The sequence below is a fragment of the Aotus nancymaae genome, unplaced genomic scaffold, assembly GCF_030222135.1.
Source record: "Aotus nancymaae isolate 86718 unplaced genomic scaffold, 86718_ANA_hifiasm-v0.15.2.pri h1tg000049l, whole genome shotgun sequence".
Classification (NCBI taxonomy): domain Eukaryota; kingdom Metazoa; phylum Chordata; class Mammalia; order Primates; family Aotidae; genus Aotus; species Aotus nancymaae.
This window is the reverse complement of record NW_026988463.1, coordinates 28259752-28276573: the sequence shown is the minus strand read 5'-3', so window position 1 is coordinate 28276573 and position 16822 is coordinate 28259752. Positions and strand designations below refer to the sequence as shown.

At 40.0% G+C, this 16822-nt stretch overlaps 1 protein-coding gene and 1 non-coding gene across 4 annotated transcripts in view; one reads left to right on the top strand and one right to left on the bottom strand.

Moving 5' to 3' along the window:
• Positions 1-16822, bottom strand: part of ITGAM (integrin subunit alpha M) — a 60374-nt gene that overhangs the window by 18978 nt on the left and 24574 nt on the right. For all 3 annotated transcript variants that reach the window (XM_064362679.1, XM_064362681.1, XM_064362680.1), the window contains 2 exons: positions 9830-9970; positions 9521-9730 (listed from right to left, as the gene is read on the bottom strand). In XM_064362679.1, coding sequence (XP_064218749.1) covers positions 9521-9730; positions 9830-9970 — 351 coding nt within the window. The remainder of the gene's footprint in view (positions 1-9520; positions 9731-9829; positions 9971-16822) is intronic.
• LOC135269178 (U4 spliceosomal RNA) lies at positions 7841-7982 on the top strand. The gene has a single exon (XR_010337472.1). It is a non-coding gene; the product is annotated as a U4 spliceosomal RNA (small nuclear RNA).

Genomic DNA, 16822 nt, shown 5'->3' with positions numbered 1-16822 from the left:
CAATCATCTGATCTTCAACAAACCTGACAAAAGCAATGGGGAAAGGATTCCCTATTTAATAACTGGTGCTGGGAAAATTGGCTAGCCATATGCAGAAAACTGAAACTGGACCACTTCCTTACACCTTATACAAAAAATTATCTCAAGATGGATTAAAGACCTAAACATAAAACTGAAAACCACAAAAACCTTAGAAGAAAACCTAGGCAAGACCATTCAGGACAAAGGCATGGGCAAAGACTTCCTGACTAAAACACCAAAAGCAATTGCAACAAAAGCCAAAATTGACAAATGGGATTTAATTAAACTAAAGAGCTTCTGCACAGCAAAAGAAACTATCATCAGAGTGAACAGGCAACCTACAGAATGGGAGACAATTTTTGCAATCTATCCATCTGACAAAGGTCTAATATCCAGAATCTACAAGGAACATAAACAAATTTACAAGAAAAAAACAACCCCATCAAAAAGTGGGCAGAGGATATGAACAGACACTTCTCAAAAGAAGACATTTGTGCAGCCAACAAACATATGAAAAAAAACTCATCATCACTAGTCATTAGAGAAATACAACTGAAAACCACAGTGAGATACCATCTCACGCCAGTTAGAATGGTGATCATTAAAAAGTCAGGAAATAACAGATGCTGGAGAGGCTGTGGAGAAGGAGGAATTCTTTTACACTGTTGGTGGGAGTGTAAATTAGTAAATTGTGGAAGACACTGTGGTGATTCCTCAAGGATCTAGAACCAGAAATACCATTTGACCCAGCAATCCCATTACTGGGTTTATACCCAAAGGATTATAAATCATTCTGCTATAAAGATTCATGCACACGTATGTTTATTGCAGTACTATTTACAATAGCAAAGACTTGGAACCAACCCAAACGTGCATCAATGCCATCAATGATAAACTGGAAAAAGAAAATGTGGCACATACACACCATGGAATACTATGGAACCATAAAAAAGAATGAGTTTATGTCCTTTGCAGGGACATGGATGAAGCTGGAAGCCATCATTCTCAGCAAACTAAAACAGGAACAGAAAACCAAACATTGCATGTTCTCACTCACAAGTGAGAGTTGAACAATGAAAACACATAGACACAGGGAGGGCAACATTACCAGGGCCTATCAGGGGGATGGGGGGTCAAAGGGGACAGACAACATTAGGACAAATACCTAACGCATGTGGGGCTTAAAACCTAGATGATGGGCTGATGGGTACAGCAAATCGCCATGGCACATGTATACCCATGTAACAAACCTGCACGTACGTTCTGCACATGTATCCCAGAACTTAATGTATAATTAAAAAAAGAAAAAATAAATAAATAAAACATGAAGATTTAATTAAATAAAAAAAAGAAAGACTCCCCTATGCTACCACAGGAGGACCAGTCTAACCATTTGCTGCAAAAGATGGCTGTAATCGATCTTCTGAAGGCATTGCTGAGCAGATCAAGATATCTGGGAACAAACACTAAAGATGTTCTGAATAAATTATAGTCCAGCCAGGTGCAGTGGCTCACACCTATAATCCCAGCACTTTGGGAGGCCAAGGTGGGACGATCACTTGAGCCCAGGAGTTGGAGACCAGCCTGCGAAACATAGACAGACCCTGTCACTACAAAAAAAATTTTTTTAATTAGACAGACATGGTGGCATACACCTGTAGTCACAGCCACTCAGAAGGCTGAGGCAGGAGGATCACATGAGCCTAGGAGGTCAAGGCTGCAGTAAGCCATGATTGCACCACTTCACTCCAGCCTTCATGACAGACCAAGACCCTGTCTCAAAAATAATAATTATAAATAATAAATAAATTTTAATCCAGTGGCATTTTAGTATCTTTTTTAGAAAAACAAAAATTGCATGTAATGTTACATTCCTGCCTGTTCTTTGTTGATAGCATTAATTGATCCAGTGAATTTCTTTTCTTTTTTTTCTTTTTGTGACACAGCTTTTAGCCTTACTTATGTGTGTTTTTCAGACAACAGTTAATAATTATATTGAAGAATAGTAGCAATTGTCTTGAAGGGTCTTCATATATTATCGGACAGTAACACTAACTACGTTGGACTGATTTGTGTAAACTCTCTGTTAAACATGATTTAAAAGCCATTAAGAGTACCTTGCTGCTGGGTGCAGTGGCTCACACCTGTAATTCCAGTACTTTGGGATGCTGAAGTGGGCAGATCACAAGGTCAGGAGTTCGAGACCAGCCTGGCCAACATGGTGAAACCCCATTCTGTACCAAAACTACAAAAATTATCCAGGCATGGTGGTGCACACCTATAATCCCAGGAGGCTGAGGCAAAAGAATCACTTGCCCAGGAGGCAGAGGTTGCAGTGAGCCAAGATTGTGCCACTGCACTCCAGCCTAAGCAACACAGCAAAATTCTCCATCTCAAAATAAAGGAAAGAGTACCTTGCATTAGCACTCCTTTTTTTTTTTTTTTTTTTTTTTTTGAGACGGAGTTTCGCTCTTGTTACCCAGGCTGGAGTGCAATGGCGCAATCTCGGCTCACCGCAACCTCCGCCTCCTGGGTTCAGGCAATTCTCCTGCCTCAGCCTCCTGAGTAGCTGGGATTACAGGGACGCACCACCATGCCCAGCTAATTTTTTGTATTTTTAGTAGAGACGGGGTTTCACCATGTTGACCAGGATGGTCTCGATCTCTTGACCTCATGATCCACCCGCCTCAGCCTCCCAAAGTGCTGGGATTACAGGCGTGAGCCACCGCGCCCGGCCCAGGCATTAGCACTCTTAAAAGTGTTAACAGACATTGCCATTAGCTGTGAGGGTTTGAGTTTTATATGTCTGCACTGATATTCTCATCCAAAATTTCTACATTAGCTTCAAATATTCAGTTTAAAATTCAAACTTTGAGATTTTTGCAGCTTTTAGTTGGTTAATTTTGAAAATTTAATGTTTTCATAGAAGTTTTAAGTTATCATCATTATTTTACAAAACGATAGAGGAGGAGCCAAAATTTCTTGTTAGTTAAGAGAATAATGAAAGGTCAAAAAAATTCCTCATTAGGATACAAAGAAAAAGGACGGTCCACTAAATCATGCAAAAATGCTTTTCGGTGGCTTGGATTAATCATATAATAGCTGTAGCAAGAAGCAGACACCGTGAACAGACCAATAACGAGCAGTGAGATTGAGTCAGAAAAAGCCCAGGACTTAACTGGGCTCACAGCTGAATTTAAACAGACATTCAAAGAATTGGTACCAATGCTAATGATGCTATTTCAAAAGATGGAGAAAGAGGGAATCCTCCCTAAATCATTCTATAAAGCCAGTATCACACTAATACCAAAACCATAAAAGGACATAACAAAAAAAGATAGCTATAGACCAATATCCCTGATGAACATAGAAGCAAAAATCCTCAACAAAATACTAGCTAACCAGATCCAACAGCACATCAAAAAGATTATACATCATGATCAAGTGGGTTTCATCCCAAGGATGCAGGAATGGTTTAACATATTCAAGTCAATAAATGTGATACATCACATAAACAGAATTAAAGACAAATATCATGTAATCATCTCAATAGATGCAGAAAAAGCATTTGATAAAATCCAGCATCCCTTTATGAAAAACAAAACTTTCAGTAAATTAGACAGAGAAGGGACTTCTCTCAAAGCATTAAAAGCCATATCTGACAAACCCACAGCCAACTTCATATTGAAAAGGAAAAAGTTGAAAGCATTCCCCCTAAGAACTGGAATGAGACAAGGATGCCCACTTTCAGCACTTCTATTCGACACAGTACTGGAATTCCTAGCCAGACCAATCAGACCAGAGAAAAATAAAGGGTGTCCAAAATTGGAAAAAAAGAAGTCAGACTAGAGCTGTTTGCCAATGACATGATCGTTTACCTAGAAAATCCTAAAGACTCATCGAAAAGACTCTTAGATCTGGTAAACAATTTCAGTAGTCTCAGGTTAGAAAAATCAATGCATGCAAATCAGTATCGCTGCTATCCACCAACAATCACAAAGCTGAGAATCAAATCAAGAACTCAATCCCTTTTACAACAGCTACAAAAATAAAATAAAATAAAATACCTAGGAACATAATTGAACCAAGGTGAAGCTCCCTACAAGGAAAACTACAAAACACTGCTGAAATAAATTAGAGATGACACAAATAAATGGAAATACTTCCCAAGCTCATGGATAGAAAAAATGAATATTGTGAAAATGACCATACTGCCCAAAGAATCTACAGATTCAATGAAATTCCCATCAAAATACCAACATTATTTTTCACATAACTAGAAAAAAAATTCTAAAATTCATATGGAACCAGAAAAAGAGCCCAAATAGCTGGAGCAATACTAAACAGAAAGAACAAATCTGGAGGCATCACAGTACCAGACTTCAAATTATACTACAAGCCTATAGTTACCAAAACAGCATGATACTAGTATACAAATAGGCACTTAGATCAACGGAACAAAATAAAGAACCCAGAAATAAAATCAAATATAGCCAACTGATCTTTTAAAAAGCATACAAAAACATAAATTGGGAAAAGGACACCCTATTCAATAAATGGTGCTCAGGAAACTGGCAAATCACATCTAGAAAATAAAACTGGATCCCTTTCTCTCACCTTACACAAAAATCAACTCAAGATGGATCCAAGACTGAAATCTACGACCTGAAACCATAACAATACTAGAAAACTCTTCTGGACATTGGCCTAGGCAAAGAATTCATGACTAAGATCCCTAAAGCAAAATGCAACAAAACCCAAAATAAATAAATGGGACTTAATTAAACTAAAAAGCTTCTGCACAGCAAAAGAGATAATCATCAGAGTAAACAGACAACCCACAGAATGTGAGAAAATATTTGCCAACTATGCATCTGACAAAGGACTGTTAACCAGAATCTACAAGAAACTCAAACCAATCAGCAGGGAAAAAACAAATAATCCCATCAAAAAGTGGACAAAGGATATAAGCAGACAATTCTCAAAAGAAAACACAAAAATGGCCAACACACATATGACAAAATGCTCAACATCACTAATCATTGGGGAAATGCACATTAAAACCACAGTGAAATACCACCTCACTTCTGCAAGAATAGCCATAACTAAAAAGTCAAAAAACGATAGATCTGGCATGGATGCGGTGAAAAGGGAACACTTTTACATTGCTGGTGGAAATGTAAATTAGTGCAACAGCTATGGAAAACAGTATGGAGATTCCTTAAAGAGCTAAAAGCAGATCTACCATCTGATTTAGTAATCTCATCCCTTCTTTTCCAAAGGAAAAGAAGTCATTATATAAAAATGACACACATGAGCATGCATGTTTATAGCAGCACAACTCACAACTGCAAAGATGTGGAACCAACCTGTGGTACCCATCGACCAATGGGTGGATAAAGAAAACGTTATGGCCGGGCGCGATGGCTCACGCCTGTAGTCCCAGCACTTTGGGAGGCCGAAGCGAGTGGATCACGAGGTCAAGAGATCGAGACCATCCTGGTCAACAAGGTGAAACCCCGTCTCTACTAAAAATGCAAAAATTAGCTGGGCATGGTGGCGCACGCCTGTAGTCTCAGCTACTCAGGAGGCTGAGGCAGGAGAATTGCCTGAACCCAGGAGGCGGAGGTTGCGGTGAGCCGAGATCGCACCATTGCACTCCAGCCTGGGTAATGAGCGAAACTCCGTCTCAAAAAAAAAAAAAAAAAGAAAACGTTATATATGTATATACATATATACATACATATATATATACATATATACATACATGGAGTACTACTCAGCCATAAAAAGGAACAAAAGAATGTCTTTTGAAGCAACTTGGATGGAACTGGAGACCATTATTGAAGTAACTCAGGAATGGAAAACTAAATATTATATGTTTTCATTTATAAGTGGTAGCTAAGCTATGAGGATGCAGAGACAAGAGGGATATAATGGACTTTGAGGACTTGGGAAAGGGGAGTCTGGGAGCAGGTAAGAAACAAAAGATCATATATTGGGTACAGTGTATACTGCTTTGATGACAGGTGCACTAAAATCTCAGAATTCACCACTATAGAATTCATCCTTGTAACCAAAAACCACTCGTACTCCAAAAGCTACTGAAATTTTTTTAATCATATAATAACTATAGTCCATTCAGTACTTGCTTAAATTTTAGAAAAGCTATATAAATTACCAGTACATGACTTGAAGATTGCTCTGGTTGGGCACGGTGGCTCACATCTATAATCCTAACACTTTGAGAGGCCGATAGCTTAAGGCCAGAAGACCAGCCTGGGCAACATAGTGAGACTCAGCTCTACAAAAAATTTAAAAATTAGCCAACCACAGGGGTGCACACCTATAATCCAAGCTACTTGGGTGGCTGAGAAGGGAGAATTGCTTGAGCCTAGGTGTCAAGGCTGCAATGAACCATGACTGCATCACTGCACTCCACCCTGGGCGACAGAGGGAGATCCTGTCAAAAAAAAAAAAAGAAAGAGAGAGAGAGAGAAACAGAGAGAGAGAAAGAGAGAGAGAAAGAAAGAGAGAGAGAGAGAAAGAGAGAGAAAGGAGAGAGAGAAAGAGAAACATGAAAGAGAGAAAGAAAAGAAAGAAGGAGAAAGGAAAGAAAGAAAGAAAGACAAGACAGAAATTGTTCTTCCTTTGGCTGATTAAGCAATGCCCTCACAGCACTAGAGATTGCACAGTGAGTGACCTTAGTGGATAAACCCAATAGCGCCTCTAGTTGGGCTGATTGAGCTTGTCTGAAAAGCGCTCACAGAGCCCGGTGCCTGCTATTGCACAACAGATGAGCCTTTTCCTTTCCACACTGAGAATTTTCTTCTGTTTTTAGTGGGCTTATTTTTGGCTCAGAAATAGTGGCTGTGATGAAAATATTCCTTTGTTAGAAAAGATGGTAGCTACATCATTTTGAAAGAACCATGAGCATGAGCTATTTTTAAAAGCCCTAAGTGGTTTATTTATTTGTCAGGGTTGATGCTTGATTGCATTAACACTGTTTTATTATAAGGTGACTTTTTTAGATTAAAGTCAAAGAGGTTCTATATTTGTATCATTACAGATCATTGCTACAACAGAGTGAGTTCTGCATACTGACTCGTGTAGTGAAACCTTAAATAAGTTAGTAAGAAAAGCAGTCGCTTCCTAAAGCCATGATATGGTGATACAGAGTTCATACTCAATCATAATAAAGCTCTTTGCATTTGTGATTTACAGAACACTACTTTTTACGAATCCATATTTTTAGGGAAATTTAGGAGTGACATAGAACTGATAAGTTAGTAAAATAAGTTTTACTGGATTTTTGTATATAATCTTCTCTAGCACTCTGGAAACTGAGGATTCATTATGCTGTGATCAACCTCAAATACCTTTTAGTTCCAAATATATGAGTTAATAAGCCTTGTTTTTTCAAGTATGTGCAAAGTTGAGCAACATCACTGGATTTTCTAAAACTGATATAAATGTCTTTCATTTAATGTTATTTGCCTCTCATAAAATGCAAGAATATTCCTGCATTTTATGAGAGGCAAATAACATTAAATGAAAGACGTCTTTTTTTTTTTTTTTTTTTAAGATGGGGTTTCACCATGATGGCCAGGCTGGTCTTGAACTCCTGACCTCAGGTGATTCACCCACCTCGGCCTCCCAAAGTGCTAGGATTACAGGCATGAGCCACCGTGCCCGGCGAAAGACGTCTATCTTTATGCTAGTACCATACTATTTTAAGTACTACAACTTTGTCATATATATATATATATATATATGACAAACCCCATCTCTACTAAAAAATACAAAAAATTAGCCGGGCAGCTTTGCACAGTGGCAGTATTGTAGCCAATGAGGTTTATCCGAAGAGCAATTATTGCTAATTGGAAACTTTTCCCAATACTCGCGCAATGACGACTTGAAATATAGTCAGCACTGGCATTTTTTGACAGTCTCTACGGAGACTGAATTTTTAAAAAAAGTAGCCGGGCATGATGGCGCACGCCTGTAATCGCAGCTACTCGGGAGGCTGAGGCAGGAGAATCGCTTGAGCCCGGGAGGCGGAGGTTGCAGTGAGCCGAGATCGCACCATTGCACTCCAGCCTGAGCAAAAAGAGTGAAATTCTGTCTCAAAAAAAAAAAAAAAAAAAAAAAAATAGAACTACCATATGATTCATCCCACTTCTGGTTATTTATCCAAAGGAACTGGGATTACAATCTCAAAGAGATATAAACATGCCCATTTTCATTGCAGCACTATTCACCATAGCCAGGATGTGAAAACAACCTAAATGCCTATCAAGAGATGATGGATTGTTTTCCTTCCCTCTCTACCAGGAAATGATGGATATTTTAAAATGTGGTATATACATACAGTGGGATATTATTCAGCCTTAAAAAAGAAAGTCATCAGCCTGGGCAACATAGGTATACTCCATCTCTACAAAAGATAAAAAGAAATTAGCCAGCCATGATGGCACAGCCCGCAGTCCCAACCACTCAGGAGAGTGAGGTGGGAGGGTCGCTTGAGCCCAGTAGGTTGAGGCTTCAGGGAGCCACGTTTGCGCCACTGCACTCCAGCCTGGGAGACAGAACAAGACTTTGAGAAGAAGAAGAAAGAAGAAGGAAGAAGGAAATAGAAGAGGAGGAGGAGGAGGAGGAAGAAGAAGAAGAAGATTCTTTCACTTGTGACAACATAGATGAACCTGGAGGGCATTATTCTAAGTAAAATAAGCCAGTCACAGAAGGGAAAAAACTGTGTGATTCTCGCGCCTGTAATCCTAGCACTTTGGGAGGCTGAGGCAGGCGGATCACTTGAGCCCAGGATTGGAGACCAGCCTGGACAACATGTTGAAACCCCGTCTCTACAAAAAAATACAAAATTTAGCTGGTAATAGCAGAGCATTAAGCCAAGCACAGGGCCCTTCTGAGAGGAGCACAATCACACATCCGGGAAGTGTGCAATCCCGTAAGGTGGCCAGCCGCGTGTACCTCCTGTTTCTGTAGAAATAATCAAGCTAGAATTAAGAGCCTTTGAGATCTCTGTGAAGTGTGTGTGTGTGTGTGTGTGTGTGCAGGCATGCACCCATGCATGTGTGCAGGTCTGACTGTCACTCTGGCTGCTGGAGTACAGTGTGTGACCAGGGCTCACTTCAGCCTCCACCTCCCAGGCTCAAGCAATCCTCCAGCCTCAGCCTCCTGAGTAACTGGGACCACGGGTGTGTGCCACCATATCTGGCTTTTTTTTTTTGAGAGGTGGGTTCTCATTATGTTGCCCGAAGTGGTTTTGAACTCCTGGGCTTAAACAATCCTCCCACCTCAGCCTTCCAAAGTGCTGGGATTACAGGCATGAGCCACCATGCCCAGCCACATGTGATTATTTTTGAAGGTTCTGAAAGGAGTACCATGAGAACTGATCTGCCAGCTGTGGGCACACTGAATTAGAAGGAGAAAGATCAACAAAGAGGCTACTGTCACGACAAGGACAGTGACCAGGTCTCACCTGGCTATGCGAGGGGCTGATGCCAAATCCTGTGGCTCCATGAAACAGGTAAACAGCACCCCGGTTGTCCTCCTCTCCTGGGGCCCCAATGGCCACATCCGTCAGCTTGTCCCCATTCACATCCCCCAGCACTGTCAGGGCTGCCCCAAAGCGGCCCCAGGGGTGGCCCTGCTCCCCGTGAAGAACAGCGTCACACTGCCACCGAGCCCTCTGTTAAACACAAATGGTGTCAGGCCCCAACCCGGGCGACACTTCCACCCCTCCACCCACCCCGGGCCCCACCCAGCCCAGGTCTCATCGGCCACTCACCCCCTTGGGCAAGGGGCACACGGACACTTGGCCCCCTCGGGTCTGCTCATAGTAATGAGGGGCCCCGACAAGGACCAGGTCAGTGCTGCCGTTGCTGTCCACGTCCACAGAGCAGAGGGAGCCCCCGAAGTAGGCACCAATCTGAAAGAGACAGGGCCATAATCACACACCTCTTCCCACCTAAAGCAGACATGGGGGTTTTCTCTCTGTGAAGAAAAGTTATGCCTGCTGGGGGAATCCCTCTGGAGCAGATGTGATTCATGATAAATTATCATTCGCATGTGCTGCCAGCTAAAAGAACCTATATAATAAGACTGGCAGAGTGGCTCCTGCCTGTAATCCCAGCTACTCGGGAGGCTGAGGTGGGAGGATCCCCTGAGCCCAGCAGTTTAAGGCTGCAGAGAGCTTTGTCACCACTGCACTCCAGCCTGGGCAACAGACCCCAATATCTAAGTGTATATATTTTTTAATAATTTAAAAGATCAAACATGAAGAAGCCTATAACAGAGTCAATGGGCAGAGAGTGAGGATTTGCCCCAAACTGTATTCCTAGGAGATTATTAAGGCAGCAAAGAAAGACTTCGGTTGGAAAATACAGATAGAAAATTCTAGAAGAGCAGACAGACTACCCTTACAATATATTGAGACTCTTCAGGGGGGTAAAAAGTCAAAGTTGGCACTCTGAGTAATAACTGGCTTAGATTAAAAATAACTATTTCTGCCCAGGAATATGTTTTGTGAGATCGAGAAATACTGTTTACCTACAAGTAAAAAAAAGTTTTGAATATCTTCAAGGTCAATATGTAGAATTCATCCATAAAATTCACCTATTCATCCATTCATTCATTTATTCATTCATTCGACAAACAAGTGTTTCTTATTGCAAAGTACAAGGCCCGGTAGTAGAGACAGCACCTTCCAGGGCTCTGAGTGCAGCAGGGTGGAGAGGAGGAGAGTAACTGATGGATTAACAGGGAGACATGTATAGCAATTTCAAACTGGGACAAATTCTAGGACGGGAATATGCAGGAGACATCATGCCCCGACTCACTGCAACGTGATCTCTGCCTCATACGCCATTGAGGGAAGACTCATTAATAACTGAATACAGGCATATAAGTTTTATCCTAAAGTCAACAGAATTTTGATTTCTTTTAGATCAGATTTATTGGGGTAGAGTTTACATACAACAAAATTCAGCCTTTTAGTACACAGTTTTATGAGTTTTGACAAACATATAAAGTCATATAACCAGCCGTGTACAGTGGCTCATGCCTGTAATCCCAGAACTTTGGGAGGCCAGGGCAGGTGGATCACCTGAGCTCAGGAGTTCGAGACCAGCCTAGACAACATGGCGAAACCCTACCTCTACTAAAAATACAAAAATTAGCTGGGTGTGGTGGCCAGTGCCTGTAATCCCAGCTACTTGGGAGGCTGAGGCAGGAGAATCACTTGAACCCAGGAGGCGGAGGTTGCAGTGAGCTGAGATCACGCCACTGCACGCCAGCCTGGGCGACAGAGTGAGACTCTCAATAAATAAATAAATAAATAAATAAAGTCATATAACCAACACCACAGTCAAAATAGAAAATAGTTTCATTATCCCCAAAATATTCCCTATGCCGCATCATAGTCAATTTCTCCCCTCCAACTACCAACATCTGGCAACCACTCAACTGTTTTCTGCCCTTAGGATTTTGGCTTTTCTGCAATGTTATGTAAATGGAATTATATTGTATGTGACCTTTTTAATTTGGCTTCTTTCACCTACAATAATGCATTTAAGATTCATCTGTGTTGTTGCAGGTATTGGTAATTTGCTCTCTTTTATTGATGACCAGTGTTCCCATTGTATGAGTGCGCTACAGTTGGTTTATCCATTCCTTAGTTGAAAGACATTTGGGTTTTTTCTAATTTGGGGTGATTATTAACAGAGCGACCAGAAACATTTGCATACAGGTTTTCATGTGGACATCTGTTTTCATTTCTCTTTTTTTTTTTTTTTGAGACGGATTTTCGCTCTTGTTACCCAGGCTGGAGTGCAATGGCGCGATCTTGGCTCACCGCAACCTCCGCCTCCTGGGTTCAGGCAATTCTCCTGCCTCAGCCTCCCGAGTAGCTGGGATGTTTTCATTTCTTTTAAGTAAAGACTTAGGAGTGGAATTGCTGGTATGGTAACTTGTATGTTATACTTTATAAAAAATTGCTTATTTTGAATTAATTTTTATATGGTGTGAGGTATGGATGGAGGTTATTTTTTTTTTTTTTACTATGGATGTCCAATTGTTCCAGAACCATTTGGTGAAAAACTTTTTTTTTTTTTTGAGACGGAGTTTCGCTCTTGTTACCCAGGCTGGAGTGCAATGGCACCATCTCGGCTCACCACAACCTCCGCCTCCTGGGTTCAGGCAATGCTCCTGCCTCAGCCTCCTGAGTAGCTGGGATTACAGGCACGCACCACCGTGCCCAGCTAATTTTTTGTATTTTTAGTAGAGACGGGGTTTCACCATGTTGACCAGGATGGTCTCGATCTCTTGACCTCGTGATCCACCCGCCTCGGCCTCCCAAAGTGCTGGGATTACAGGCGTGAGGCACCACGCCCGGCCCAACTCTTAACTATCTTTCCACCTTTATTGCAAATTAATTGGTAAAGTGTGACATTAATGTAAAATGTGTGGGCAGAAGTTAAAAGGTCGAGTTTTTGTATGTGGTCAAAGTTGTTATCAGCTTGGCATAGACTGTTATAACTATAAGATGTTTTATGTAAGCCCCATGGTATCCACAAAGAAAAAAAAACTGTGGTAGATACACCAAACATAGAAAAAGGAATCACAACATATCACTACCAAAAAAAAAGAAATCAAATCCTAAAGGAAGACAGCAAGAGCGGAAGGAAGAATGGAACAAAGAAACTACAAAACAGTCAGAAAACAATAAATGAAATAGCAATAATAGTCCCTACCTGCCAATCACTACTTTATATGTAAATGGATTAGATTCTCCAGTCAAAGGACATAGAGTGGCTGAATGGATTTTTTTAAATCCAACTATATGCTGCCTATAAGAAACTCAATTTAGATTTAAGATCACAGATAGGCTGAAATGGAGGGATGGAAAAAGACATTGCATGCAAATGATAACCACAGGAGATCAGGAAGGACTATGGTTATATCAGACGAAATAGACCTTATGTTAAAACTGCCACAAGAGACAAAGAAAGTCACCATATAATGTTAAATAAGTCAATTAATCAAGAGAATGTAACAATTGTGAACATATATGCATGCAACATCAGATCACCTAAATATATAAAGCAAATATTAGCAGAACTAAAGAGAGAAGTAGGCAGCAATACAATAATAGTATTATCATTATTATATTCTAATAATAGCAGGGAACTTCAGTATCCCACTTTCAATAATAGTTAGATCATCCAGACAGAAAATTAATAAGGAAACAGCAGACTTGGACAATACTATAAACCAGATGAATCTAAACAGACATATACAGAACATTCCATTCAATACCAGCAGAATACACAGTCTTTTCAAGCACATGTGGAACATTTGCTAAGTAGAGATCATACGTTAGGCCACAAAACAAGTCTTAAGAAATTCAAGATTTAAATCATATCAATTATTGGCCAGGCACAGTGGTTCACGCCTATAATCCCAGCACTTTGGGAGGCCAAGGTAGGTGGATCACCTGAAGTCAGATATTCAAGACCAGCCTTACCAATATGGTGAAACTTCTATTAAAAATACAAAAATTAGCCTGGCATGGTGGTAGGCACCTGTAATCCCAGCTATTCGGGAGGCTGAGGCAGGAGAATTGCTAGAACCCAGGAGGTGGAAGTTGCAGTGAGCCAAGATTGTGCCACTGCACTCCAGCCTGGGCAACAGAGCAAGACTCCATCTCAAAAAAATAAATAAATGAATAAATTATATCAAGTATTTTTTCTGACCACAAAGGTTATGACACTAGAAATCGGTAACAAGAGGAAAATTTAAAAAGTCAAAAACAGGTGAAAATTAAACAACACATTCCTGACCATCCAGTGGGTGAAAGAAGAAATAAAAAAAATCTTAAGAAAAATGATGATGAAAACACAACATACCAAAACTTACTGAATGCAGAAAAAGCAGATCTAAGAGAGAAGTTTATAGAGTTAAACACCTACATTAAAAATCACCTAAGTATTGGTTGATCATTTCTGGTGGTATGGTGATTTTTTGTTTTATTCTTATAATAAAGATTTCTGATTTCTACGTGATGTTGCATTCCATTTGTAATAAAAATAAAAAATACAATTTTACTATAATTTTGAAAGGAAGGAAGGAAGGGAGGGAGGGATGGACGGAGGGAGGGAGGGGAAGGGAGAGGAGGAAGGGAGCAACCTAACTTTACACATCAAGGAAATAGAAAAACAAACTAAGCTCAAAGTCAGCATAAGAAATAAAATGATAAAGATCAGAGCAGAAATAAATCAAATACAGGCTAGAAAGACAATAGAAAAGATCAATAAAACTGATAGGGTTTTTTAAAATTATTTTTTATAGAGGTGGAGTCTCACTATGTTGCCCAGGCTGGTCTCAAACTCCTGGGTTCAAGCAATCCCCCCACCTCAGCCTCTGAAGTGCTGGGATTGCAGGTGTGAGTCACCACACACAGTCAGAGTTGCCTTTTTTTTTTTTTTTTTTATTGAGGTGGAGTGTTGCTCTGTCACGTGGGCTGGAGTGCAGTGGTGCGATCTCAGCTCACTGCAACCTCCACCTCCCAGGTTCAAGCGATTCTCCTGCCTCAGCCTCCCGAGTACCTGCGACTATAGGTGCCTGCCACCACGCACTGCTAATTTTTTGTATTTTTAGTAGAGATGGGATTTCACCATGTTAACCAGGGTGGTCTTGATCTAACTATGGTCTCAATGCAAACTATGTATTCAACAAAGGTCTAATATCCAGCTTCTACAGGGAACTTAAATTTACAAGAGAAAAACAAACAACTGCATTAAAAGGTGGGCAAAGGACACGAACAGACACTTTTCAAAACAAGACATACATGCAGCCAAGAAGCGTATGAAAAAAGGCTCAATGTCATTATCATTAGAGAAATGCAAATCAAAACCACAATGAGATACCATCTCATACCCGTTAGAATGGCTACTAATAAAAGTCAAAAAATAGATGCTGCTGAGGTTGTGGAGAAAAGGGAACACTTATACTGTTGGTGGGAGTGGTAAATTAGTTCAACCATTGGGGAAAGTGGTATAGTGATTCCTCAAAGTGCTAAAAGCAAAACTACCATTCAACCCAGCAATCCCATTACTGGGTATATACCCAGATGAATATAAATCATCCTACCATAAAGACACATGCACGTGAATATTCATTGCAGCACTAGTCACAATAGCAAAACATGGAATCAACCTAAATGCCCACCAAAGATAAATAGGATCAAGAAAATGTGGTACATATATACCGTGGAATACTATGCAGTCATAAAAAAGAGCAAGATCATGTCTTTTGTGGGAACATGGTTAGAGCTGGAGGCCATTATCCTTAGCAAACTAACACAGGAACAGAAAACCAAATACTACATGTTCTCACTCATTACTGGGAGCTAAAAAATAAGAACTTACAGGGGATGGGGAGTTGAGGAGGGATAACACGGGGAGAAATGCCAGATATAGGTGATGGGAGGAAGGCAGCAAACCACACTGCCATGTGTGTACCTATGCAACAATCTTACATGTTCTTCACAGGTACCCCAAAACCTAAAATGCAACAAAATACACATTAAAAAAAAAAAAGAACTTATGAACACAAAGAAGGAAACAACAGACACTGGGGTCTACTTGAGGGTGGAGAGTGGGAGGAGGGAGGAGCAGAAAATAGGGTACTAGGCTTAATACCTGAGTGATAAAATAATCTGTACAACAAACCCCCATGACATGAGTTTACCTGTATAACAAACTTTCACATGTACCCTCAAACCTAAAGTCAAAGTTAAAAAATAATAATAAAATATTGATCTAATTTTTAAAAAATAAATAAATAAAAAGTGACAGCTACTTTAATGGTATTTATCTAGATTCTTTTCAAAATTCTTTTGGATTGCCGGGCGTGGTGGCTCACGCCTATAATCCAAGTACTTTGGAGGCCAAGGCGGGTGGATCACCTGAGGTCAGGAGTTCAAAAGCAGCATGACCAACATGGTGAAACCCTGTCAAAAAAAAAAAAATTCTTTTGGATAGTCTACATTTTTATTTTTATATAAATTTTAGAATTGGCTAAATTCTACATTCAGCAAAATATACTTCCAGGATTTTTAATTTTTTATGAATACATAGTGATTGCACACATTTATGGGGAATGTGATATTTTGATACAAGCAAAATGTGATATTTTGATATTTTAATACAATTTGTAATAATCAAATCAGGGTAACTGGGATATCCATCACCTCAAGCATTTATCATGTCTTTTCTTGGGAACATTCCAATTCCATTCCTATAGTTATTTTGAAATATACAATAAATTATTGTTAACTATAGTCACCCTACTGTGCTACCAAACACTAGGTCTTATTTTTCCTAACTAACTGTATTTTTGTATCCATTAACCATCTCCTCTTTACCCCATCCTCCTCACTACCCTTCCCAATCTCTGGTATCCATCATTCTACTCTCTACTTCCATGAGATCCATTTTTTCTCATATGAGTGAGAACATGTAATATTTGTTTTTCTGTGCCCAGGTTGTTTTACTTAACATAATGTCCTCCAGTTCCAATCCTGTTATTGCAAATCACAAGATTTCATTCTTCTTATGGCTGAATAGTATTCCTTTGTATATCAGAAAAATGCAAATAGAAACCACAATGAGATATCATCTCATTGCAGTTAAAAGGGCTTTATTGAAAATACAAATACTGATGGATGCTGGCAAGGATGCAGAGAAAGAGGAACTTCCATGCACTGTTGGTGGGAATGTAA